General features: G+C 41.7%; 1 protein-coding gene across 2 annotated transcripts; it reads right to left on the bottom strand.

Moving 5' to 3' along the window:
- Nucleotides 1-889: 889 nt before the first annotated feature.
- pacsin2 (protein kinase C and casein kinase substrate in neurons 2) lies at nucleotides 890-25,696 on the bottom strand. Of its 2 annotated transcripts, XM_079869138.1 has the most exons (11): nucleotides 25,585-25,696; nucleotides 18,544-18,598; nucleotides 18,301-18,457; nucleotides 14,231-14,466; nucleotides 12,414-12,566; nucleotides 11,531-11,706; nucleotides 11,144-11,264; nucleotides 8,081-8,211; nucleotides 7,011-7,154; nucleotides 6,509-6,696; nucleotides 890-1,896 (listed from the first exon to the last, which is right to left on the bottom strand). In XM_079869138.1, exons 2-11 carry the CDS (start codon nucleotides 18,595-18,597, stop codon nucleotides 1,784-1,786), a joined length of 1,473 nt encoding a protein of 490 aa, XP_079725264.1. In that variant the 5' UTR covers nucleotide 18,598; nucleotides 25,585-25,696; the 3' UTR covers nucleotides 890-1,783. The 2 variants fall into 2 exon arrangements, with proteins under 2 accessions (XP_079725264.1, XP_079725265.1); XM_079869139.1 differs by lacking the exon at nucleotides 7,011-7,154.
- Between the last annotated feature and the right edge of the window lie 242 nt (nucleotides 25,697-25,938).

The following is a 25,938-nucleotide window of genomic DNA, read 5'->3' as shown; positions in this document are numbered from 1 at the left end:
CTCTAAAAACATCTGTCACAAACATGATCCCTCACGATCTAATCTATAGCGTCTTATTAACTCACTGTCATCCATCGTCTGCAAGACATTTCTTCTCCTTGGTCTTTCTGCCATGTTCTCCTCTGCTAAAGAAACTCTTCAGCCTCTGAAAAGTCCTCGTCCGTGCTCCTAACAATTTTGACCTTAAGACCTCTTTTAAGGGTTAAGATGCTTTCTGAATTACTTTTTTTCTTTACTAGGATTTTTTCTTTAAATTTAAGAGTAAACGCCTATGGTAAACGCCCACATTTCTAAGAATTTTCTTAGAATTTTGTCACTAGGAGCCGCTCTCTGCATTAAGATTCTTTATGAATACGGGCCCAGGAGTTTTCAGTCTCATGTGAAATGAGCAGTGTTGGGGGTAACATGCATAACGCATTCAGATGACTTTTTTGATGTTACAAGTAAAGAAACACATTACAAGTATAACGTGCATTACGAAATCAGATAACTTTTTGATCTAACAAGTAATGCATTACAAGTCACATTCATTATGTAATCGCATTACTTTTTTTGATGTCAATGAAAAAAACAATCTAATAATACAAATACATGTCAAAAAAATTACAGTAGATAATTTTTTTTCTAAAACAACAGTCACAGTATAAGTATGAACTGTAGCTGAAATATAGCCATTGATGCATGAGGTCCACTATAGTGGACAGATGATTAATCAGAACTTTCTCCCAATCTATAATCAAATTTTCCAAGTTTTAACAGTGATAGGACTCAGTAGATATTGCTTGATTACAATATATTTCTATATATCTATCCTCTGTTTTAATTGTAAATATACATAGGCAAATATTATAATGCTTAAATTCAAGGGGAAAAAAGACTCAACACAATGGAAATTCAGCTCATTTATTGCCAGCTTGACAAAGTACAAAAGTAAATAATCTCCAACTGTGTAACTGAGTTCTGCCATGTGACGTCAAACAGCTCACCTGACGCGTACAGCAATGCTAACAACTCAATCGGTCCGATTCGCTTCTGCACACACGTGTGAAGAACATGGCAGCACAATCTCACACACACACACACACACACACACACACACACACACACACACACACACACTCAATCTCACACACACACACACACACACAATCACACACACACACACACACACACACACACACTCTCACTCAGCGAACAGCATATCCGTATACGAGCGCTGTGATAATGACACCTGAGAGGCGGAAGGAAGGCTTTGGCGTCGACTCTTATTTACACACAACACTAAAACATTCAGCTCGTGTCAACATTCACAATACATTCTCAGAGTGATCACAGCATCTGTGCACTGAAGCGCAGGAGAACTCTCACACACTCACTCACACACACTCACTCACTCACTAGTATAAGCGTGTTCAGGAGTGTGTGTCTACAGCATGTGGTCCAGTGCACACGTCCAGGTCCAGCTGAAGACCGGACTCATAACCATGAGAGTAAAAGCACACAGCGCAGTCTCAGTGGCCTGGGGGTCAGAGGTCAGGGGTCAGGGGTCAGAGGGGTCAGTGTGATTATGTTCCTAAAAGCAAACAGCATCGGTAAAACTCTTTAAAATCACGCTTTCCTCAGCGAGTCACAGTCTGTGAGCTATCGTCTACGCTCGGCATCTGATATGTGTGTGTTTGTGGTGTGTGAGGCACTGTGATGATGTTTCCCCTCATGCCGCAGTGCGTGAGTGCGTGAGTGTGTGAGGTGGCTGCAGTCACACACACACACACACACTCCGGTCTCACTGCAGGTCCTCCGCGTAATTGGCAGGATAGAGTCCAACGGTGCCGTCGCTCAGACGTCCTTTACACCAGCCCTGCTCGTCCTCCTCACCGATCTTAGTGAACTCCTCTCCTGCACACACACACACACACACACACACAGGTTAGTTTTGCTATACTTGTGAGGACATTCCATAGTAATGGTTTTTATACTGAACAAACTGTATATTCTGTCCCACTACCCTAACCCGACCCCTAAAGCTACCCATCACACACACTAAAACTGACTAGAAATTCTGTGTTGCTCGGGCCAGAAGAGTAATTTGACGATGCCAATTTGTAGAGACTTTAATTTTGAAAGACTACACACATAGGCTAGCGCTCTTCGCTTGATGTTCACGCGTCAGGTCAGTCAACGGTTATTTGTGGCTGTTTGAACAGATTCGACCCCCTGAGCGTTTACGCCACGGTGTGTGTTTTGGACTTCCTCTGGAAGTGGACGACTCAAACCATTTTGCGACCATTTTTTTCCTGCCTGTACGACCAACATTTGATATAGTTGCACAGCATTAAATGGCAAACGTAATGCGGGACGAAACTGCGCTGCTCATTTGTGCTTCAGGGACCGGTTATCAGTTAAGACCAGTAATAGAGAGCGCAGCGACACTGTTACTACACAGCGCTGGAGATCCAGAGAGGAAATACACAAGACCCAGAGGAAGCATTCAGCACTCACTGGAACTGTGGTATTGTGACAGAAATAGTCAAACGCTTACAAGCACTGCACATCTTTATCCAGCACTTCAAAAATTTAATATCATATTTAACTGTTATTTTTAATGTGATGACCAAATCCTTCAAAGATTGTCCCCATTTATAAAACAAAAATTTTCAAGATTGAGAAAAACTCACACTTATTTAAAATAAAACAATATTAAATTACCTTTGTGACCAGTAGGTGGCAGCAGAGGACGCTTATTAGATATATTCACTCACTAATATCTATTTTTTCACTCGTTTTGCTTTTGCATTAATATTAAGACGTTATGAATGATAATAATTAAAGTTATTCAGCTCAGTGCTTTACCACAGCGGTTTCCAAACCCCGGGTCGCGACTCTCGGGTGGGTCGCCAGGATGATTTAAGGAAAATATAATTAAATTAAACAAGTAATAAAAACTCAGTGAGTGTTTTAGCGCAATTTTCTCACCTCATGGGATCACAACACTAAGAGATAGTAAATCTTTTCCTGGATTTTTTTTGTGCGTTCCCGAGATTAGACCTTCCTTAACATAATGCCGAAAACCCGAAGTCTCTAGGTGGTCTGGTTGAGGAGGAGATAGAAGTGCAAGATTGGTGCGCACAGACGCACAGAACAGAAATCATGAGTTAACAATCGCAATTTGTCCGGTGGAAAATTGCGCTAAAAACAAAATTTGTTTTCAGAAAATCATAGTCTTATAGGCTTATATAAAAGAAACACGCGAAATATGGCTATTTAAACTATTAATAGATTAATAAAACGAAAGAAAAAACGGTAACACTTTATAATAACTGCAAACTATTAATCATTAATTAAGTATTAGTAAACAGTTAATTCATCATTTATAAAGCATTAATAGACATCAATAATAAACATTAATAAGCAGTTTATAAATACAGCTATAAATGCTTTATTCTTGATTTAAAACGTATCTATAATGTGTTTAATAATTGTATTGTATTGTCATACTTTATTAATGATCAATTTATCATTTCTAAATGAAGTATTGCATTATTTACAAACCAGTTATTTAGGTGTTGTCACTGATTCATAAGATCACTTATTCCATCGCGCCGGCGCCTCACACACACAACATATTCCAGCATTGCAATCTCGACATCGCAGCCGGTTCATTATCAAAATAAAATAGTCAACCTAACATAAAAATTACACTGCTCTGTTTAAATAGTCAGTAGCCTACAATTCGTGCCATTCAGCGTAAGCACTGCTCCACTGTGATGTTTCCAAGCACATTTTTGCGCATGTGAAGAGGGTGATTTTTTTGAAGAGGGATCGATACTGGAACGTGAGTGAAGTACAAAGAAGCGTAATTTCCTATGGAGACAGGGGGACATGGGGGGGCGCGCGCATCGACATAGGCTCAGTCCTGCTCCTCCGTGGTATCGCGGTAAACAACAACAGGTGGCGTTATATGGTTATATACGCTATCGTTATATGACCCCGCTCTTATTCATGCAAATGCTTTTAAACCATTCATGCGCGACAAGACAAGAGAGAACGCGCTGTCAGTGAATGTCCTCCTGTCACACACACAGACCCACCGATAGACGCGCGCCAATATCGCACAGACAGTATCAAGTTCTCTTTCGCGCTAGAACAAACAACACACATGTATGCCAAAATGTCCGTTTTGTCGAGTATCCTCACAAGAACAGTCTTAAATGAGTTAAATAAAATCTTAAATGAAAGTAAAGAGTAGTGAGTAAATCGCGAATATGGAAAAAAAATGTATTCGAATGAGAGAGTTACGTGAGCCCAACGCCGCTTACTTTCACTTTCCCTTTAAATTATTTAGTTTTGGCTTGTTTATAGATATTTAAAAAAAAAAAATTTGCACGTGCATCATCAAAAGCGGTTGTTGATAAAAGTGCTGAGCTGAATTTTTGTGCCAGCTGTGCACAACAGAGCACTGTTAAATGAGAATAAAGTCTAATGCGCCTTTAGCCCCATTGTATTCTGTATGCTTGGCTTAAGGCTGCGTCTCATTTCTGTTATTATGCAGCGTTCACACCAAACGCGAATAGAGCGTCAATTTCGGGTCTATCGCGTCTAGTTCGCCGCTTGAACATTTTAAATCCATTCGCGCGTCCAAGGCGAATAGGACGCGCGTATAGAGCGTTTGAAGCGAAATAGACGGGCATTCAGAGCTATGACTCCACTACCCCCTGTTTGAGCAGTCACGGTGTATTGCATTTCACGCATCACCCGTGACGCTTGCATATGAAAGGGAGCACGTCGATCGTTGCTCGCGTTGACTATGTAACGGCCCTAACAGTTACAAGGACATTTTACTAGAGAATGTAGTAACAAGAAGAAATGTTTAAATTATGAGCCATTTTCCCTTTTCTTTTGGCAGTTTGTAATGTAACTGATTGTTACTGCTGGTTGCCAAGGTAACAGAGTCTTAGACCTAAGTTAGCCTGGGGTAAGAAGTGTCTAATTTTTTTGGTCTAAATTAAGTCAGTCTTTATTTTTGTGAAACAGTCTAACTTGCATTAGACTAGTCAATGAGCAAATTTTAGACTTGTCTAACACTATAGACCGGTCTAAAATAGCTTTGTGAAACCGGCCCCAGGCAATCGATATCACAACCCGAGACGACGGCATCTTCGTTTGTTTATGTCAACGCGTATCGCCTCTGTTGACGTAGCAGCAGCCAGCTAGCGGAAAGGGAAGATGACGCAAACGGTAATCGAGTGGTGTCTCATTTCTTAGAGAAACGTTCTTCCCCCTACCCCTCTTCACTCGGTATCGAGGGGCAAGGGGAAGACGCAGACAAAGGGGTAGGGGTAGGGGAAGGGGTAAGAAATGAGATTGGCCCTAAGAATAGGCCTATATAGGCCTATGGGTCGCATCAATAAAAAAATAAAAATAAAAAAAAGGGTCGCTCTTGAAAAAGTTTGACAACCACAGCTTACCAGATACTCTCTGCAGAACTCAGTGTCCTCAAGTGTTAGTCCGGAGCTCGTGAACTTAAAACTACACATTGTAATTCCTGTAAGTTAAGGCCGTGTGTCTACCAATGCGTCTTTAGCCAGCTGAAAACGCCTAGCTGTGGGCGCTCTGCTACACTAAACACTTGAGAGCGTTTTGGCAGAGTTGCGTTTTTTTCCAGTTGAGACGCTTTGCTTGTTATGATACGGCATATCCGCGAAAGTGTTACTAGTATCTCATTTCACACATATTTTGTTTCTGTGTTGATTCTGTATTAAAATGGCGATACAATGCAATGTATTTTCTCTGGCTCTCGTTTTAAACTATATTTTTCTGTTATTATGCTAGTTGTTGTCATCGGTTTACGTTGTAGGCTACAAGCAGAATGTGGCAGTTGGTCATTGTGTTATTAACCCCGCCCCTCCTCCACTGTGATTGGACGGTTGGGTAAAAAGTGACAGTGATGAGCGCTGCGTTTTACCAAAAGTTGAACATTCTTCAACTCTTGGCGACCGGTAAAAAACGGCAAACGCTTAGCGCTTCAGCATGAAGAAAACGCTCAGTGCCTCGTTACGTACGCGGCGCTCCCATTGAAAACAATTTAAAACATACGCCAGCCGCGTGAAAAAGCGCTTGGGTGGACACACGGCCCAAGTCTATTTATTACACGGCTCTGTTGAATACTTGATTCTGATTGGTCAATCGCGCCATCCAATGGTATATTATTCCCAGATAACAACCGCTGAACACAGAAACACAAGCTCATCCGGGTCACTGAAGTCAGCAGCGCTACACACTCGCTGATCCTGATCCCCCTGTCGGGTGTATTCTGAGATAACAACCGGCCGGATGTACATTATCCCGCTTATTACCAGGTACAGTCAGTGATGCAGTTATGTTGGGGGTAAATGTGAATAACAGGTGCATTTAAGGTGAGTCCCTACATCGTGCCTAATAAAGTTAGGGGCTACAGCGCTCCTACTCGTACAGCACGCGCAAACACACTCACTCACACACACACACACACCTGCTTTGAAGCTGAGCTCGTCCTGCTCCTGGCCCTCGTACTCGTACAGCGCGCGCACACACACCGACACCACTGGAGAAGGAGGCTCGTCCTCGAACGGGTTCCCGTTAGCGTTAGCGGAGGCGAAGGGATTCCCTGCCTCCTCATCCGAGCCCTCGGCCACCGGCGTCTTCTCCACCACACCAGCGCTGAGGGGAAACACACACACACACGTGTCAGACACACGCGACACAGAGCGGGAAGAGTGAGAGGAAAGGACACACATGACGTGAGTGTGTGTGAGAGAGTGTGAGAGTGAGTGTGTGAGTGTGTGTGTGTGAGAGAGTGTGAGAGTGAGTGAGTGAGTGTGTGTGCTGGTGTTTTCAGTGAATTTCAGGCATGCAGACACACACACACACACACACAGAGCTGCTACGAGCACAAGCAGAGGCCGGAGGAGGAGAAACACAGAAACACAGACACAGAGAGAGAGGAGATGAGATCATCTGTGTGTGTCACCAACGTTTGCTGGACCATCATCACTTCCTGTGGTGTGACAGTGTTCACCGCGCTGCTCTCGGGCTCCGCCGGCTCTTCCTCTTCCTCGTCATCCTCGTCCTCGAACGGGTTCAGGCACACGGGCTCTGAGCTACTGGCTACGGTCACGCTAACAACACAGAGACAGCGTTACACACACACACACACACACACACTCACAGACTGTGTGCTCAGCTAGTGCTAACAGACGCTCACAGCCTCAGGCAGGATCTGTAACACTACACACTGACAGAACCGGTTTCACATTTACATATTCACACACACACACACACACACACACTCAGTGATGGCTGGCTCACGACTGCACGGGTTCACACTCTGACATCTGATCATTCATAATTACTAGATTAAAAGTCAAAATTATGTGACAATTAGCATCTTGTGTTTTTAACTTTCTCATAATTATGACAGTATGACACATTTTTAATGTGTGTAATTTTGAATGTCTAAGTGATAGTTGTGATTATCAGATTAAGGCAGAGATGGGCTTCACTTCTACTGGGAAAGGAAATGGACAAAGAGACAGAAATCTCTCATCATCCATGTTCTCAAAACTAAACCCACAGACACATCTCTGGTTATTATAATCAGTTATGATAGTCTGATTATAGCGTATATTAGAGACTAGAGATCTGACTGTGTGATCTGTTTTTTGCTCACGACACACACACACACACACTGCTGGTTTGAAGCTATGCTCACACACACACACACACACATATCCTTGTACATCTCTCTTTATGAGGACATTCATTGACACAATGCAATCTCTAGCCGCTTACCCTAACCTTACCCATCACAACTAAGTGCCTAACCCGACCCCTGACCCTAACCCGACCCTTAACCTCATCATAACCTGATCCCTAAAAGTCTTGACCCTCAAACAGCCTTTAAAGGCTCTCAGAAACTGAGGACCGGCCAAAATGTCCTCACTTTACTCACTTTATCCTTACTCCAATGGTCTAAAACTCAAACTGGTCCTCACAAAGATAGTTGTACAAGTACACAGACACACACACACACACACACACACACCTGCTGCTGCTGCTGGTTTTGGAGGCTGTGGTTTCTGTGGTGTGACTGATTCCTGTGAGAGTGACTCCATCAGTGGGTTTCCTCTTAGTTTCCCGTCGGGTGAGTGTCCGGTTCAAGTCCATGGAAAACTCCTACAACACACACACACACACACACACGTCCGTGTCACAGAAGCCGTCCGGACAACACTTCTGAAGTCATGTGATGCCGTGTGTGACCAACAGACGTTATGCGCTGGAAATATCTCCCTCCAACAAACGTGATAATGATGACTGAATATCTAATGATTCAATATCTGCTAAATTATTAAATCACATGTTTTAGACTTTCCTCCAAATTATGGCCTCGGTTCCCATAATGATGATCTCACGATAAATAATCTCATGATTTTAGACTTTCCTATAGACTTTCTAATAATGATATTTCGACTTTCATAGTGACTCAGTATCTCATAATTATGACTTTGAACCACATGATTTTGACTTAATAAAACTTTGATGTTTCATCTCATAATTATGACTAAATATCTAATATCTAAATGTCTGGTAAATTATTAAATCTCATATTTAAGACTTTTCCCTCATTATATGACTCGGATCATATAAGGCTTTCACAGTAATCTTTCTAAACGTGCGGACAGTGGGGATATACCTGACTTCAACAGTGATTCCCATCCCCCAAACAGAATCTCCCAGAGGCCTCAGTGAGTTCAGACCGACTGCACTGACTCCCAGGTGATGAAGTGCTCTGAAGAGGACACACTCATCCCCCTAGCTGTAGATAAATCAGATCAGATCCACTACACCTCGCACATCTGGCGGGGGCAAGAGTGCTGAGGATGCACAGCTCTTCCTTCCTGACCGGGAGTATAGCCATCTTGAGGAACCGCATCACATGCAAGACTGTAGCTCAGCCTTTAACTAAATGCAGCCTCACATCCTAACTGAGCGATGAGCCTCATGTTTTCAGTTACCCGAGCAGATCTTCAACAAACAGGAGGCAGCAGGTCTGTGTGAGTGGAAACATGTCCTCTCTCCCTCTGCACACACTGACACTGCAGGTCATCTCGGGGGAACAGCCACTTGGTGAAGTTTCAGACGACTCAGCCCTTCCTTCTCTAGGGCAACCAATCTGATCACCACAGTGCCCTTACGCAATCTGACGACAGCTTCCTGGATTTAAATGTGTCTAAAGCTAAAGAATTAATCATAGACTTCAGGAAGTGACGAACCAAAACCGAGCGTAATACACAATGCAAGTGTTCAAATAGTCCAAACACATAAGCACTTCGGCCCAGTGTTCGACTCGCACCTGAAGTTCAGCGAGAACACGGACAGCATTATCAAGAGCAAGCCAAAGAATAACCCTACTGAGGAAGCTCAACTCTTCTGGGGTCTGGAAAATAAGTATATGCACATTCTATCAGGCCTTCATTGAGAGCCGATTAACATTATATCTTTCTCGTGTTGGTTTAATGGAGTATCTGTGAAGGCAAGAGGAGCTTGAGCGGGTTAAGGTACGCTCAAACATCACTGGTGCCCAGTTCAGAGATCTCTGTTCTCGCTGGAAGACACGAGTTCTCCAGACAGCAGACAGAATAACGTGCCAGCCAGATCATGTACTCAGTAATGGACTGTTATGATGCAGTCAGGGCGGCGGTGTAGTGTGTGTGCCAGTGCGGAGGAAAACTGACCGCTGTGCCGACTCACTCATTCCCTCTGCTATAGGACTGCTAAATCTACAACACACAACTACAACACAACTGGTTCTAGCACTCCGCTGCTCTGTTCCGTCACTGGCAGGTGAATGTGTGTGTGTGTGTGTGTGTGTGTGTGTGTGTGTGTGTGTGTAATGACTGGGTCATGTGTAAATGTGTGGATGTTACGGGAGAGAGAGAAGCATCTGCACACAGGGGGATGTATGACTGCTGCAGTACGTATTTATTGTTTATTTATTTGTATTTATTTGACATTACATAATATACATTATGTGCTAATGCACTTTCTAACGTTACCCCTAATGGATGGGTTGGCTGTAAAACTGAACTGCCCCCTTGGGGACTAATAAAGAATTATTATTATCTGAATCTGAATCGATTCATTCTTATGAGTTGATTGATCCTGTCTCATAACTATGAATGAGTTTCTTATGATTTAAAGTTTTAATCTCATAATGACTCAGTATCTCATGATTTTGACGTAATCACCCTAGGGTCCTTTGCACCATGACCTCAGCCAAACCTCAGGGTTCGCTATAACAACCACCTCGCTCTACATTATCACTTCTTACATGGCTACCTACCAAATAAATCAATAATTTGACACAAAATATTGATTTAAAAAGGAATTTATTGATTTAAACCCGATTGTATTGCTTCCGCTAAAGAAAACAGTCCGTTCCGTCTCTACGGTTACAATCCTGCGTCCATAGCAACGCTCTGTTTTCCATGGCAACGGTGTGTTATACTTAGCAGTGGTCTGATATCAGGAAATAACACACCGCATTCTACATTAGAATTCAACCAAGCCATGTGATCTCTCTAAATAAGCTCTAACTTCAATAGTGTTCGACCAAGGGGAAAGGCTTCTGGGGGGTGTTTGGCTCGAGGTCATGCTGCAAAGGACCCTAGGTTGATTTCACTCCGAACCATCCCTTTAAGTATCTTAAGATTAAGTATCTTAACATTTCAACTTGATAATGATATTTCGACTTCTTTCATAGTGACTCTGTGTCTCATAATCATGACTCGTGATCTCCTGACCGGCACTGAAACTCTCTCCCTCCAGCGGCGCTGTCATAGCTCCTCTGTGCTCCTGTTTTCACAGACTCTGTGTGAATATCAGTGTGTAATATTTCTGCCAGTTCCTCAGGTACGGTGTCGCATGACTTTAGGACAGTACGGCGTTACATGATCTGTCACATGACCTGCTGTTATGACACAGTTATCGTGTGATTGTTGGCGTCCGATGGCCCTGTTCTCTTTCACTTTCATGAATGTCTCGCGTGGTGACGTGTTTGGAGATGCCTGTGTGTGTGTGTGTGTGTGTGTGTGTGTGTGTGTACCTCGAACTGAGGCCAGCTCATGGGCATGCCGGGCCCGTGGTTGGAGCGGAACCAGCGGAGGTCCTCCTGCGCGTCGGCGGCCTGGATGGTGTCCTCCAGTGTGTGATACACAGTCGTGTACCTGAAGGACAGACACGTTAAACACGTAAGACACTCACAACTTCAATTCAATTCACATTTATTTGTATAGCACTTTTCACAACACACATCGTTTCAAAGCAGCTCTACAGAGTTATGCAAGTTATGCATTTCAGAAGTGTACATCTACAAAATCAGTTAAAGGTATAAATGTAAACGATGTACTAATGTAATGCAGAGACGAAGAGCTGACTGAGGGACTGAGCAGTAGTTGGCTAAGGCACGTGGGGTGCGCCGTGAGGTTCTCACTTGTGATTGGCCGAGAGGTCGAGGTGCTGCTTGACGCCCAGCAGGAGCTCCTTGAAGAAGCCCAGCCTGTTGTCCTCGAACTGCTGCCACTGCTCGAACACCTGCTCCATGTTCTCCATGTACTGCGGCGTCACCTTCTCCAGCTCCACCAGAGACTTCTCGTAGCGCTCCTGAGCCTGAGGCGCACACACACACACACACACACACACACACACACACACACACACACACACACGAGAGATCAGAGCTGCAGCGGATCACACAACTCACCGTTCGCATCACTTACACTTTATTCCGTAAATGCAATTTTTCATACATTATTAAAACAAGTGACCAGTCAGTAATAAAATAAGAACAAATACACAAATTACAAGCAGAGATGAATACTAAATAACAAAGTTACAAAGTCTAACAGTATATTCAGGTACAGAAATAATTAATAAAGCCTAAATGTAAAATAACACCATTTGTTCACTGTAAAAATTAAATATTGTTTCATCTTTGTTAAAGCTGTATTTATGTTGTTTTATCAACATTAATGGCACAGACAACTGTCACTTTAAGACAGAATAAACCCTCTCTCTCTGCATGTGTGTGTGTTAAAGCATAGATAACGCACGAGTCCCGATTTTCACCTCTTCTTCCGCGTTTAAAATCGTTTGAATGTGTAAATTGGCAAGACAAAACACGTCCAGATGATAAACTTTCCCTCTATGATGGTTAAACTTAGCAGTTAATCCGATCCGTTGCACCCCTACAAGAGAAATACAGTGTAACTTCCACGACTCAGACGTGAGTGGTCAAAGCTGCAGAACCTCAGGAACACACACACATGCACAGGCCTCCTCCTTCAGCCAATCAGAGACCGACTCCTGGGACTGACCTTCTGCACCTCCTGCTGGCTCTTCTCCACCTTCTCCTGCAGCTTCTTCTGCACCTCGGGGTTGTTGTTCTCCAGTTTGCTGGCGTTCTCTCGGCTGGCGGCCGCCTTCTCGTCCTTGCAGGCGACGTGGTACGCCTTCTTCATCGCATCCACCTGTGCATCATCATCATCATCATCATCATCAGTGTTGGGGAACTCATCACAGGTGACTTGAGCAATCACTGCACTTCTGCAAGTTACTACTAAAGTAACACATTACCTTTTCAATTTACAACAAAATATCAGTTACCTTTTTCAAATAAGTAACGCTAGTTACTTTTCACATTTACTGACGGACAGCTCTCCTGTCCTCATGTTGAGAGAAATAAAGTGAGGAGGTGTGTGTGTGTGTGTGTGTGTGTGTGTGAACATGATGGTTACTTTAGTTCTAGACTAAATGTGAACATGCATTTACTCGTCTCACTTGCAAAATTCAGTGTCTTTTATAATTAAACTTTTATAATTAACTATATTAAATTACACAAACATACTTTATGTATTTAATCTCACTTTATTAAATGTCTTTGCTGCTGACCTTCAATGATCTAATTTAACCATACTAATAAGCAAATATTACTTTAGATTAGATTTAGGATAAGAGTGTTGAACTTCCTTCTCCTGTCTCCTATTGTTCTTCAATCCAGAATAACAGCAGCTGGAAGTTTTGTTTGTACATCTACTTTTACATCTACTGTACTCTACTGTACTCGGCCTCTACTCTACATCTACTGTACTTTACTGTACTCTACTCTACCTCTATCTACTATCTACTGTACTCTACATCTACTGTACTGGCGTAACTATGAATTTCCTTCAGTCTGAGGATTATTCATTTCACTTTTGGTGTGAAAGGGCCTTAACATTTGCCCAGAAATATAACTTTTCTGTTGTTATTAAAAACCAGCAAGCAGAAACAGCACAGATGGACGGCTTGCACATGTTTTTTGGGACGCACCCTTCTTGCATACCTAACAGAGCAGATAAGATGCAAATGTAGTCCTCAGGAGCACAACCCTGAGCAACTGCGATCACATGACTGCACCGGCAGCTGTACCGGCCTGACTCACGCTCTTGTTTGTTTTCATATGTGTTTTATATTTATATAGAGGGCTTAAGGTATCAGAAGTAGATTTATTTCATGGAATTTAATTATTTTTAAACAAAATCAGAATGAAACGATTATTTTACTATTTTTAAGGAGTCAAAAAGAAGATTTTAAAGGAGTTTAAAGGTATAGCGGAGGATTTTTTACTTCCGGGTGGATCACCTATACTATTGGTCCTCCTAATTGTCAATCATTCTGGTGAATCAATCAAACTTTTCAAAAAGTGGAGAGGGCGGGTCTTATCTAAAATTCGGAAAGATCCTCCGCTATACCTTTAAGATTGTTTTTTATGAAATCAGAAGTAGAATTATTTAAGATTTATTGTTAATGGACTCAAAAGTAGAATAATTTTTGAGTAATTGGAGGTGGAATTATTTTTGAGTAAACTTTAAGGAACAGGAAGTGGACTGATTTCAGCCCAGCTGGTTTGGTGATGAATGGGTTTTAGTTAATTAGAAAGTAAATGGAAATCAATACACAGATCTTCCTAAAATGATACTGCACTGATCAAATGCAGCACAATCTAACAGATCGAGTGTAGGTTGTGTGGGTGTGTTGTGGTAGATTTACTAGACAGCCTCGTGTGTGTGCAAACAGTAGGACACACCCATGCTGAAAAGAGGCTTTGTCATGGCCTGAACGCCTGTGTGTGCTGCAGTCGGTGCGCCTGTACCTCCTTGAGCTTCTTGGCCCAGGGTTTCTGAGCCTTGCGAAAGCCGTCGTCTGCTTCTTTGGTCTCCTTGAAGCCGCCGATCATCTGCTTGTGGTAAGCGTCCTTCTGCCAGTTCTTGACCTTCTCGTAGTCCTCGGCCATCAGAGCCGCCTTCACCTCCATGTGCAGGTCGCTCACCTTCTCGGCCTCGGTCATGAGCGCGCACCAGGCCCGCTCCAGCGTCCCGTACTGGGGCCCTGCAGGAGACAGCACAGTCTTACCCTGACTCTGGGTCACACACACAACTCAACAACAACAACAGAAGCCGGTTTCTCAGGAGTGCCCCAGGGTTCGCTACTGGGCCCGCTGGTATTCCCGTGTTCTGCACCACACACACCACCGTAGACCGGCGGAGGGCGTCACGCTTACCTGGACACTTCAGGACTTTGATTGTTCAGCCCAATCTGGGGTGTGTTTCCCATACAACATCGTAACTCGCTGCTTCACTATCACAGTACGATGCATCGTTGAAGAAATCAACTAGCTAGTCACGACTGTTTCCCAAAACCATACTGTCGCAAATTAGTCGTTCAACCACGTTGGTTAATGATGTCGCGCAGCTGATGGAGTAATAAGTACTTTTAATGAATCTGTTTGAGATCGAATTAACGCTAGATGTTTTGCTACGGACATCTGAGGACTATTTCTTATTTTCTCAGTTATTTTGCTTTATTTCCAGATTCAGTCATAGGCTCGTTCTTACACACTAGAGCTCGTTCACACATGCGCACTCTTCAAAACCTGTGCTTTAAATCTCTTGACAAACTGAAAGACCTAAATGACATTTGTCTGTCTTCTAAATTAAAGACACAGATTACACTGAATGTCAGCTTGCTTATTTTGCTCAAGATCAGGATTTATTGAGTCCACATGTCATACACACGAGAAACTCTTCTTCTAACCACAGTTGGAGATCTGTCGCTCAAACACACAACTCTGCGATGCTGTTTGCGAGTGTTCGCTGGAACGATGGTTTCGGGAAACACCGACTCGTTGAACTGCTGATAACGACGGAATTTTCCACCATAGTTGGCTAACCATGCTTTGGGGAAACACACCCCTGAAGGACTCGTCTATAACTAACTACTGCTAATCTACTGAAGCACACACTCTGAGTGCATGTTGTGTGTTTCTTCATTTTTTTAACACATGGACTCTGTGGAAGCTTGTGTATATTAAGGGTTTAACTTTCACTACTGATTAAACTTTGATGGCTAGCTATTAACACATCATCAAGTGGTCTATTTAAATGCTGATTTGAAATACATAACTATAAACGACTCCAATCGCAGGAAACATCTGAGGTACGAGCAGAAAAGTGCAGCGAAAGCCAGTGGACAAGGAAACACTGCTCATTTCCTCAGTATCACATTTAAATATGGCCTTTAGCTAAACAGAGATATGAAGCGTGTGCGCTATCAGAGCCAGCAGCTTTCACAACACTGTGCGACGGGTGGACCAGAGCCGCGACCTGGAGACAGGAATCTTACCTATCCAAGATAACACACATTATCAGACAGCAAGATAACTGCACATGATAAATCCAAGATCCAAAGCCCTCTGGATGAACTTTACTTTCCTGAACACCTGCAGCAAAGTCTTCATCATCATTATTATTATCATCGACCAGGAACAACCGGGGCCGGTTTCACAAAGATAGACTTTGACTATGGCTTAGATATAGTAGATAGTCAGACTTCTAAATCAGACCGTTGCACAAAGCTCTGAAGACTCTGACTATCTTAAGTAGGACTACTACACTGCAATGCATTCTGGGTAAAATAAGACACTTTTCAAAACAAAAAACATGGCGGATCGAGTCAGCGCATTCAACTGCTCGGTGCAGTTTACCCCAGCGGAAAATATGTGTTTGTTGGAGGAATATAACAGTTACAAGGACATTTTACTTGGGAAATTTAGCGGAGAATGTAGTAACAAGAAGAAATGTGTAAATTATGAGCCATTTTCCCTTTTCTTTTGGCTGTTTGTAATGTAACTGATTGTTACTGCTGGTTGCCAAGGTAACAGAGTCTTAGACCTAAGTTAGCCTGGGGTAAGAGGTGTCTAATTGTTTTGGTCTAAATTAAATCAGTCTTTATTTCTGTGAAACAGTCTAACTTGCATTAGACTAGTCTATGAGCACATTTTAGACTTGTCTAACACTATAGACCGCTCTAAAACAGCTTTGTGAAACCGGCCCCAGGTCTCGTTTACAAAGCCGTTCTGACACAAATCTTCTGATTCATCAAAATCCAAATTCCAAAATCCAAATTTTAGCATTTACCATAATAATATATAACAAAATTAATTAGATAAATGTGAAATTAAACTTCATTGATGAACAAAAACAAAAGTCTACTTAACTTTTCACTATCCTGAGCACCAGCAGTATTTGTCTGCATGTGAAACATTTTAATTGGATCATTTTCATTCGGCCAGTTTATCTCTCTTGCATTTATGAAAACGACTAACCTGAGAGTCTGACGATCACACGTCATTCCTGCACATATTATTCACATACACACACTTTTAATTAATGGGCGGGGCTTATGTTAATTGTGAATGAGAGAGCACTCATGACTGGAATTCATTATCATACATTAAACAATCAAACCTGAGGTTTAGGAAAGATTTGTGCGAGAAATAAAATGCAAATATGGTCAAGGATGAAGAAGGCTGCCAATAAAACAACATCACCCACTTCTGGATAGACTTGTTTATGCATATCTAAAACCCTAGATTACTAACCAAAAACAGTCATGGTTATTGATACATCAATGCTCTCTTTATCTGAGACTGTATCTGAAACACACAGTGAACATTCAACAACATATGAACTGCACAACACACATAAGATCAGATGATTAACTGCCAGTGAATGAATCCCTCCTGTTGAGACTGAGAGACTCAGAACAGAGAGAGCTCCGCCTCCAGATTCTGATTGGACGACACACTCGTGACACTGATGTTCTGATGTGTCAGTGGATTATTATTATTCATAATCTAGTCACATTAGATAGAGCGAGTGATGTATGATCGACAGTGTTAGAAATGTAGCGCTCAGACTCAATAATATTACTAATAATTCATTACATTCATATAGTGCTTTTCTGGGTACTCAAAGCGCTTCACATAGAAGAATCTCCTCAACCACCACCAGTGTGCAGCTCCACCTGGATGATGAGACGGCAGCCATAGTGCGCCAGAACACACACACACACACACACACACACACACACACACACACACACACACACACACCAGTTTACTGGTGGAGAGGAGACAGAGTGAATCAGTATATGGGGATGATTAGGAGGCCATGATGGCCAGGATGCCGGGGTTACACCCCTACTCTTTTTCAAAGGACATCCTGGGATTTTTAATGACCACAGAGAGTCAGGACCACAGTTTAACGTCTCATCCGAAGGACGGTGCTCTTTGACAGTATAGTGTCCCCGTCACTACACTGGGGCATTAGGACCCACACACACACCACAGGGTGAGCACCCCCTGCTGGCCTCACTAACACCTCTTCCAGCAGAAACCTGGTTTTCCCAGGAGTCTCCCATCCAGACACTGACCAGACTCAACACTGCTCAGCTTCAGTGGGGGACCAGTCTTGGGCTACAGGGGGATATGGCCCAGATCCTGAAATTATCATGATTATTACTCTACTACTGTGTGGATGATGGGAATAGCACACACACACACACACACACACACACACACACTCAGAGAAGTGTTACATCAGTTCCCAGTCTTGAGAAGCACTGCTTCCTCTTCCTCATTATAGGCTCCCTCATATGATTCACCATCCCGTCAGCAGCCCTTTATAGTGTGTGTTCAGGGGAAGTGACGTCACACCCACAGCCTAACTAGTGAACATGGCCCCACAGACGAGCCCTAAAGCTCCTTCAGACGAGGCAGTGTTCTGAGAGATAAGTGAATGAGCGCACCTTACACACACACACACACACACACACACACACACACACACACACACACACACACACACACACACACACACGCACCTCTCTCCACCAGCTGCCTCCAGCGTTTGGCCCACTCGCTCAGCTGCTGAGAGTAGCTCTTCTCGATGCGCGCTCGCTCATGAAGGCAGTTCATCATGTCGTTGCACAGCCGGTTCCCGTCGTCCACGCGCTTCACCACACGCTTGTAGTTCCCCACCTGACACACACACACACACAGAGGCGTTACACACACGCTAGCGGCTAACGGGACACACAGTCTGCGCCGGGTAGAAAGACACGTACCTCCCAGAAGCTGTCGCTGGAGACGTCCACCAGAGAGTCGTGGAAGTCCGACATGCTGGAACGACAACGGTAGAAACATTACTCTCATCACTGATCTCAAACACATTTACACACAAATACAGGGACACAACACCGACGAGATCAAACCACAATGTGTCTTCCCCATTTGACCGTTTCTGGGTTCCATTTTTTTACAATTAAGTTTTAATGATTAGGCTTAAATAATACATTAAATTATATAAAAAATAAAATATAACTACTTTAATTTATAAAAGTTTAACAAACATTGCATTTTAGCGTTTTCCCCCCATTTTAATATTTCTGGATACCATTTTAATGAATTAATTAAGTTTTAATATTCAAAAGGTATGTCAAGTCAAAATAATTCATAAAACCTAAAAAAAAAAAAAATGTTTAGAAACTTTAAATTAGTTTAAAAAATTATTATATTTATAATTTATTAAAAAAAATATTAGTGCACAATAAAATGTGTTGACTTAATTTAAGAATTTATTAACTAATGAACATTTATTATCAAAAATTATGGTAATCAAATTAAGGCATAAAACATTAACAATTTAATTGATCTTTTCAAATGTAATCAACTGAAAATTTTGCAATTCCTTAAATGTTTATCAAGCAAAGGAGGCTTACAGTTTAAACTATAACATGGATGAAAAATTTAGATTATCTCTAGAATATCTCACACTAAAAGTCACCATGAGAGGAGAGTTGCACTAGTCTTTTCTCCTCTATTGTGCCGTATATCTGAGTGGAACAAGAACAAATGTGGGCGGGGCTTGATTGTGTCCGTGGGAACTGATTGGACGGTTGTGGTTTGCTATTGGTAATACTGATAATAATAATAATAATAATGCAGCCCTGCTTTTAATGGTGTTACTTATTAAACTGTGCGAATCCCAGAGCTCTGCATACAGAACTGGAAATATGAACCGAAAACACAACTCTCTCTGTGTGTGTGTGTGTGTGTGTGTGTATTGAGTTTCAGTTGTTTCATCTGAAGCTGAAGTTCAGATCACTGAGAGCGACACACACTCTTTCCAGGGAAGTGATGGAAATTCCTGCCATTCCTCCAGCGGCGTTCCTGATCCGCTTTATCACACACACACACACACACACACACACACACACACACACACACACACACACACACACACACACACACAGAGAGTAAACTCATACTTTCCACGATTAATGACTCAAACAATATTACATAATAAGATTATTTCACAGTGGGAAAGAGGAAGATGGAAACTTCTAGACGCTGAGCTCTTAAAGGGACACACACACACACACACACACGTCTTCTGCTGTTGAGAATTACACAACAGTGATTGTTCTTCAGCTGATTTAAACACATCCGTGTGCTCGTGTCTCCGCATGTTTCTTACGTGAGGTCAGAGGAATGTCACATTCCCAAGATGCTTATCAGCACTTGATACACATTTATTATTAAAACGATATTTATGGATTCAATACAATACGTTAGAGAAGAAACACACGAACCCGCCGATTTTACTCTGAAATCTGTCGATTAGTGACACGCAGAAACTCCGGCAACCGAGCAGTTACTAGGTGTTAACTGGGTGTAAACCAGCTCTTCTGCTGATTGAGAGAGGAGATACTGCAGTAGATCGACTGTATTTTACTGTCATGAGTGAATATACTGTAGAGAAATCCACACTAGTATTAACACAGGCTTGCAGTGTTTATAAAGAGGTCCAGCAGGGGGCGCTGTGGGAGCGGCAGAAACAGCAGTTTCCACGGTAACGGCTCAAAAACGCTGCTTTATTAGGAATAATAGGAAAGATTAAATGAAAATAACATCGAAACGTTTCTAAAGGCCGTCAGTTCCCTTCAAAGACGCACTAATATAAAAACACCAGCGCCGCGTCTCGACTGAAACGGTCAGTGTTCGTGTTTATTCACCGATGTCAAAGCCTTTGAAATTAACTTTTATTGACAACAGTATCATGCAAAAACGTCATTATTATAAATAGTCTACTATTAAAGGCTTCGGTGATTATAAAAGGAGCGCTCTTTACTTTCTGTGAAATTCAGTCACAATGTGAAGAACAGGTTTTGTTTTTCATGAGACTTTGTGCCTTTTCTCTCTACTTTCCCCCATATATTAGCGATGGGAAATAGCTAATGAGTCCATTAGTGCTCCTCCGCCGCCATCTACTGGTTGTAGTGGTAATTTTTTATTTTTTAAAAAAAAGTGTTTGTTTGCTACGAAGTGTTGGTAACTTCGTTAAACTTTTAGTTTTACAAATCATCACATTAAACTTCACATTAATAATTTGCATTAAACTTCACATTAATAATTTGGATCATATTTGGCTAGAGTTTGAAGTGCTGGAATAAGTGTGAAGCACTTTAAAAAGTCCTTGAATTTCACTCCCACACTTTGCATGAACCCTATAATGAGAAATGTACAAACGTTAGCCTGTTTCAGCGCTGCTACACTACATCCATGGTGAATGTTGCTGATTTGAGGAGTGAAAAGCCTCGTTTAACTTGTTCATTCATGGCACAGTGTTTCAACATCACTGCTGTTTATTTAGCCTAGTCGATTTCTTCTTTAAGGATGCACTATATGAACATTTTGGCTGATACCGATAATTCGTTATACTTGAAAGCTGATAACCAATATATATTGGCCGATATCATTTTGAGAGCCTGATTACAAACACACAAGTCTCACCATTAAAGGCCATGATCCAATCACACATTAATGATGTTCTCTTGATAGTTTCATGAAGCCTAAATCACAGACTTAAGACTATTGACAGAACTATTATTGACCTAATTTCCTAATCGGGTCGATAACACTAACATTAAAGTTGAACATATATCGTCCGATATTGATATATCCCTATATGTTTTAATCAACCTGTTCTTCAATATTTAATGTAGCCTATGTCATGAAAACAAGTTATTACAGCCACAGTTTGTGTTTCAATTAACTGGAGAAGAAAAATAATTTTGTTATTAAATTTTTTTTTACAAAAACTGCCTTATGTGCAATTTAGATGTTCATGAAAGAGCCTATTGTCAGTTTTCACTAAAAAAATATAATTATTTCGGTGCATCACTATCTTGGTCTAAGTGATTATCAATATCTAGATCTCTGACTAATCGTCTGTGTGTCAGTGTAATGGTGTGTGTGTGTGTGTGTGTGTGTGTGTGTGTGTGTGTGTGTGTGTGTGTGTGTGTGAAAGAGAGAAACTGCTGGTCAATCACAGCTATGGCTTCATTGTGTTCAGTGAGCGTCATGTGAGCTTCACACTCCAACAACAACAACAACAACAACAACACCACACTGATGCGGTTCCACACACACACACACACACACACACACACACACACACACACACACACACACACCTGTGTGACTGCTGAACACAGGAGAGGAAGTTACTGGACCCCACTGACCTTCACGGTATGAAACGACACCTCTCGAAGACTCGTGATCATGTGATCGAGTGCTTCAGTGGCTGATCGCTGTTTCAGTGAAGTGTGTTTTTGCCACAGGGATGTAATCAAGCGTTATACGAGCATGACCCAGACCAACACACACACACCGTCGACTGATGAATGGAGTCACTTCCAGAGCCGACTGCTGCGCTCTGTTATGTGCTGGAGTATGATTCACGACTCAACCAATGCACATTCACACACACACACACACACACACAGCTCATATTAGTCCTCAGATTCTCAACACTGAACCGAACACGAGGTTTCACACACCAGAGTCACACACTCAGCAGTGAAGACTGCATTCATGCTGACGAGTGATTGACAGCTGAGTGGACTGATGCAGCTCACACACACACACACACACACAGCATCTGATGTTTTTCAGCGTCACACACCATGAACACACACACTGAAGCAGCTGGACACGCATGATTAATAACCAACGGCCCTCTTATACTAAAATAACACTAATCATAAACGCATTGACTTCACTCAACTAAAATTCATAGTGATTTTAATTTTATTTTTTGACGGTCCTATTATGCCCTTTTACGAAGTCTTGATTTAGTTTTTGGGATGTAATATGTTTTCATGCTTGATTGTTCAAAAACCGCATTATCCTCCACATATTGTCCATTATTGCAGCTCCTCTCCTCGAGTCTGGCCGACAGAAGCCCCTCCTTCAGGAATACTGCGCTGTGATTGGTTGGCAGTGTGCTGTGATTGACAGTGGAATGTCCCGCCCCCTTCATAACCACAAGCTCTACTCTAGTGTAAATATTAACCATGGATCAATTTCAAACTGAACCGAGCCGATTCAGACCCTGACAATGTTCCCGAACGAGCGGATTGTGCTAAACAGATTCGGAGAGTTGTGTGTTTGCAGTTTTCTCATACATTTAGATACGATGTCATCCACCATTTAATCGTGATATTTGTCGGAAAACTAAGGTAAAACAAACAGTAATCGACCACAGAACCATGGTTATTATTCCTAAGGAGCGGTGAACCATCTCACACAGAAGCAACAGAAAACAAGCTGTTCCCCGTAAAATGAGCAGCGCACAGATAAACGTTGAGGTTATAGTGTTCAGCAATTAATCTTAACCTCTCCAAGGCCGTTTTCAGACCTAATGATCTGTTTTTTATGTTACGAAACAGAGGCTCAATTTGTTAAAACGTTCCATTTTCTTCTTGGTTCGGTTCACTTTCACAAGACAACCTTTCAATGCGTACAAGTCACATGCGAGTAAAGCTGTCCTCTTATTGGTCAGCGTTTCCTCAAGATGAGTGACAGGTTCGCTCCATGAGTTTATTGTTCAAATGAGGGACATTATGACTTCATAAGATCTGGAAAAAAACTTCTTGTAGTCCAAACAAGCCGTTCGTTGTAGTTCTTGAAAAGTGGATTCTGTTAAATATAATATCTCCCTTTGACTGAAATATTATTAAATATAATATCTCCCTTTGACTGAAATATTGTTAAATATAATATCTCCCTTTGAAATGGACGGTTAGGGTTAGGGTTCGGGTTAAGGTTCGGCTATCCTCAAACAGCAACATTACACACACTGAATACAGTAGAAAAAGTGGAAAAGCATAATAGGGCACATTTAAGCTGTTTGTACAAACACCAAACGGCTTGACTGAACAATGTTTTTCATGAGTCATGAGTGAGTGACATGACAGAGCAGGAAATGATGTCACGGCGAGGTCAGGTCATGTGGTGCGGCTTTCAGTTTATTAATTTTATTATTTTCATGAATTAGATTTAGGCTAGTTATTTGTAACTTCAAGTTAAACCAAATGAAAATGACAGCTGTTGCCTTTGTGACGCGAATCTTTTTTATATCTTAAAACGTAATCTGAAAAAAGCATCTGAAAGAGTTACAACACATTCATCTATTCTCACATGTTTGCTTCGTATTTCTTTACAGATTTATATTAAAATTATATTACCGACTAGCTCTAATCTGATACATGTGACAATAAAGCATAAAGATATTAAGATATTATAAACAATGACAATAATTAAAAAAAAAAAAAACGGGCTGTGAAGTTTCATTATAAATATGAAACCTGTATAAACTAAAATGTGGTCATTAATTGATTGGATTTAAAGTCATAAACACTTTCGATTGCACTTTATTTTAAGGTGTCATTGTTGCCACGCATTCATATAATATAACTACTGAGTAATATTAATTAACATGCACTTACTATAGAGTTAGGTTGCATGTAATTATGCATAATTTACTGTTATTACTATAGTAAACGTAACATTCTTTACATGTTTACCATATTTATGAAGCTCATTTATACCAGTGATCTCACTGTAATCAAACACGCTGATGACTCGGCTTTAATTAAACTATTCAACCTATGTTGAGTACATTAGAAGTCTTGAACACTGGTTTGAACATTGAGAAGAGAAAGGAATTATGCTGAATTATGAGTGAACAAGTTATTATAGCAGGTGTTGCACATTTTAAATATTTAGGTATAATTATTGATGACAAACTCTCATTCCAGGAAAATGTGGACCACACACACAAGAACACAAGAATATAAGATTATATTATAAGATAACTATAAGAAAACAAGACAGCGTTCAGGTCTGAGTTTTAGCATTGATAGGAGGATCCTAACTACTGTTCTCAGATCAGTGAAACTATTTTAACTTATAATATCGTTTCATGGGATGGCAATTTCACAGTGAGACAGAAGAGACAGGTGAGACGGAGAGGTATAGGTGTATGAACGTGTATGCATAACGTGTGTGTGTATTTATGCAGATATATTTGTATTCATGTGTTTTAATCATGTTTCTCATAGAGTTAAACGTGTGCGTTATATGGTGTAAAAAGTTTTTTTTTTTTATGCCAGTGTTAAAGATGAATTTCTGTCCAGTAAATCTGAATAGACAATAAAGTCAAGCAAACCAACAAACAACGTGTAACAAGAACACTAAAATAAAGTGTAACCACATGTTTTCCCATTTCTAACTCCCGCTAATAAAAGGGGTTTTCATGTACTTCACATCAGTGACAATAATACAGCCACGCCATAAGTGGTGTGTGTGTGTGTCCAGTTCTCCACCAGGTTAAATCAGTTCAAACAAACATTTGTAAATATAATAATGTACAAGACAGTGACGTTACTGATGAAGACCGTGACGTCACACGGCAGCGTTATGAGGTCACAGCGACAGATGACCGATCAGAATAAGCGAGTTAAAGACCCAGAGAGAGTGAATATGAGCCGCGGAAAAGCCCCACACTGCCCCGCCCTGCGAACACACACAGCTGTCGGTGTCGAGTACGCGTGTAAACACACACACACACCCGGCGCTGTGGACGGAGATATGACCGTCTGAACACCCGTCCCGTAGTGTGTGTGTGTGTGAGAGAGAGTTTGATCCGGTGATCGACAGACTCTGATCATCAACGGACGCGTCGGAAAGTTTGCTCAGACTGCGCGGAGAGTGTGTGTAAAGTGTCTGAATCACAGCGCGCGCGATGTTTCTATCGTTACCTGAGTGTGTGTGACAGTCCCGATCCAACGCTCGCGTGTCCGTGGATGATGTGACGCTCGCTCGCTGACTTTCTCCGCTTCTCATCGATACATTCAACGACTGCTGTGAGCGGAGCGGGGGCGCGCCTCTCTGACGTCACATCCCTTCAGGGCGCGCGCGCGCACGCACGAGCTCGTGCTATTTTTACCATAGTAGAAATACTACATTCATCAGTGACGTAAACAAAAAGCATATATTTTATTGTGATTTCATTTAATTATTCGTAATCTATTTATTTCCTGAAAATGATTAGATTTGCAGGATTGTTTCACTTTCAAAAAAAAAAAGAAGAAAAAAAAACATAAAATAGGAAT

This window comes from Squalius cephalus (assembly GCF_949319135.1).
Source record: "Squalius cephalus genome assembly, chromosome: 4".
Taxonomy (NCBI): domain Eukaryota; kingdom Metazoa; phylum Chordata; class Actinopteri; order Cypriniformes; family Leuciscidae; genus Squalius; species Squalius cephalus.
Note: the sequence above shows the minus strand (reverse complement) of the source record. Positions and strands in the feature narration are given on the sequence as shown.

Bases quoted from the DNA above. Each gene is read 5' to 3' on its own strand.
- pacsin2 (XM_079869138.1), bottom strand. From the start codon at position 18,597: ATGTCGGACTTCCACGACTCTCTGGTGGACGTCTCCAGCGACAGCTTC. The intron at 18,458-18,543 runs GTACGTGTCTTT...TGTGTGTGTCAG, and splicing joins CCAGCGACAGCTTCTGGGAG to GTGGGGAACTACAAGCGTGT. The intron at 7,155-8,080 runs GTGTGTGTGTGT...CTGTGTTGTTAG, and splicing joins AAAACCAGCAGCAGCAGCAG to CGTGACCGTAGCCAGTAGCT.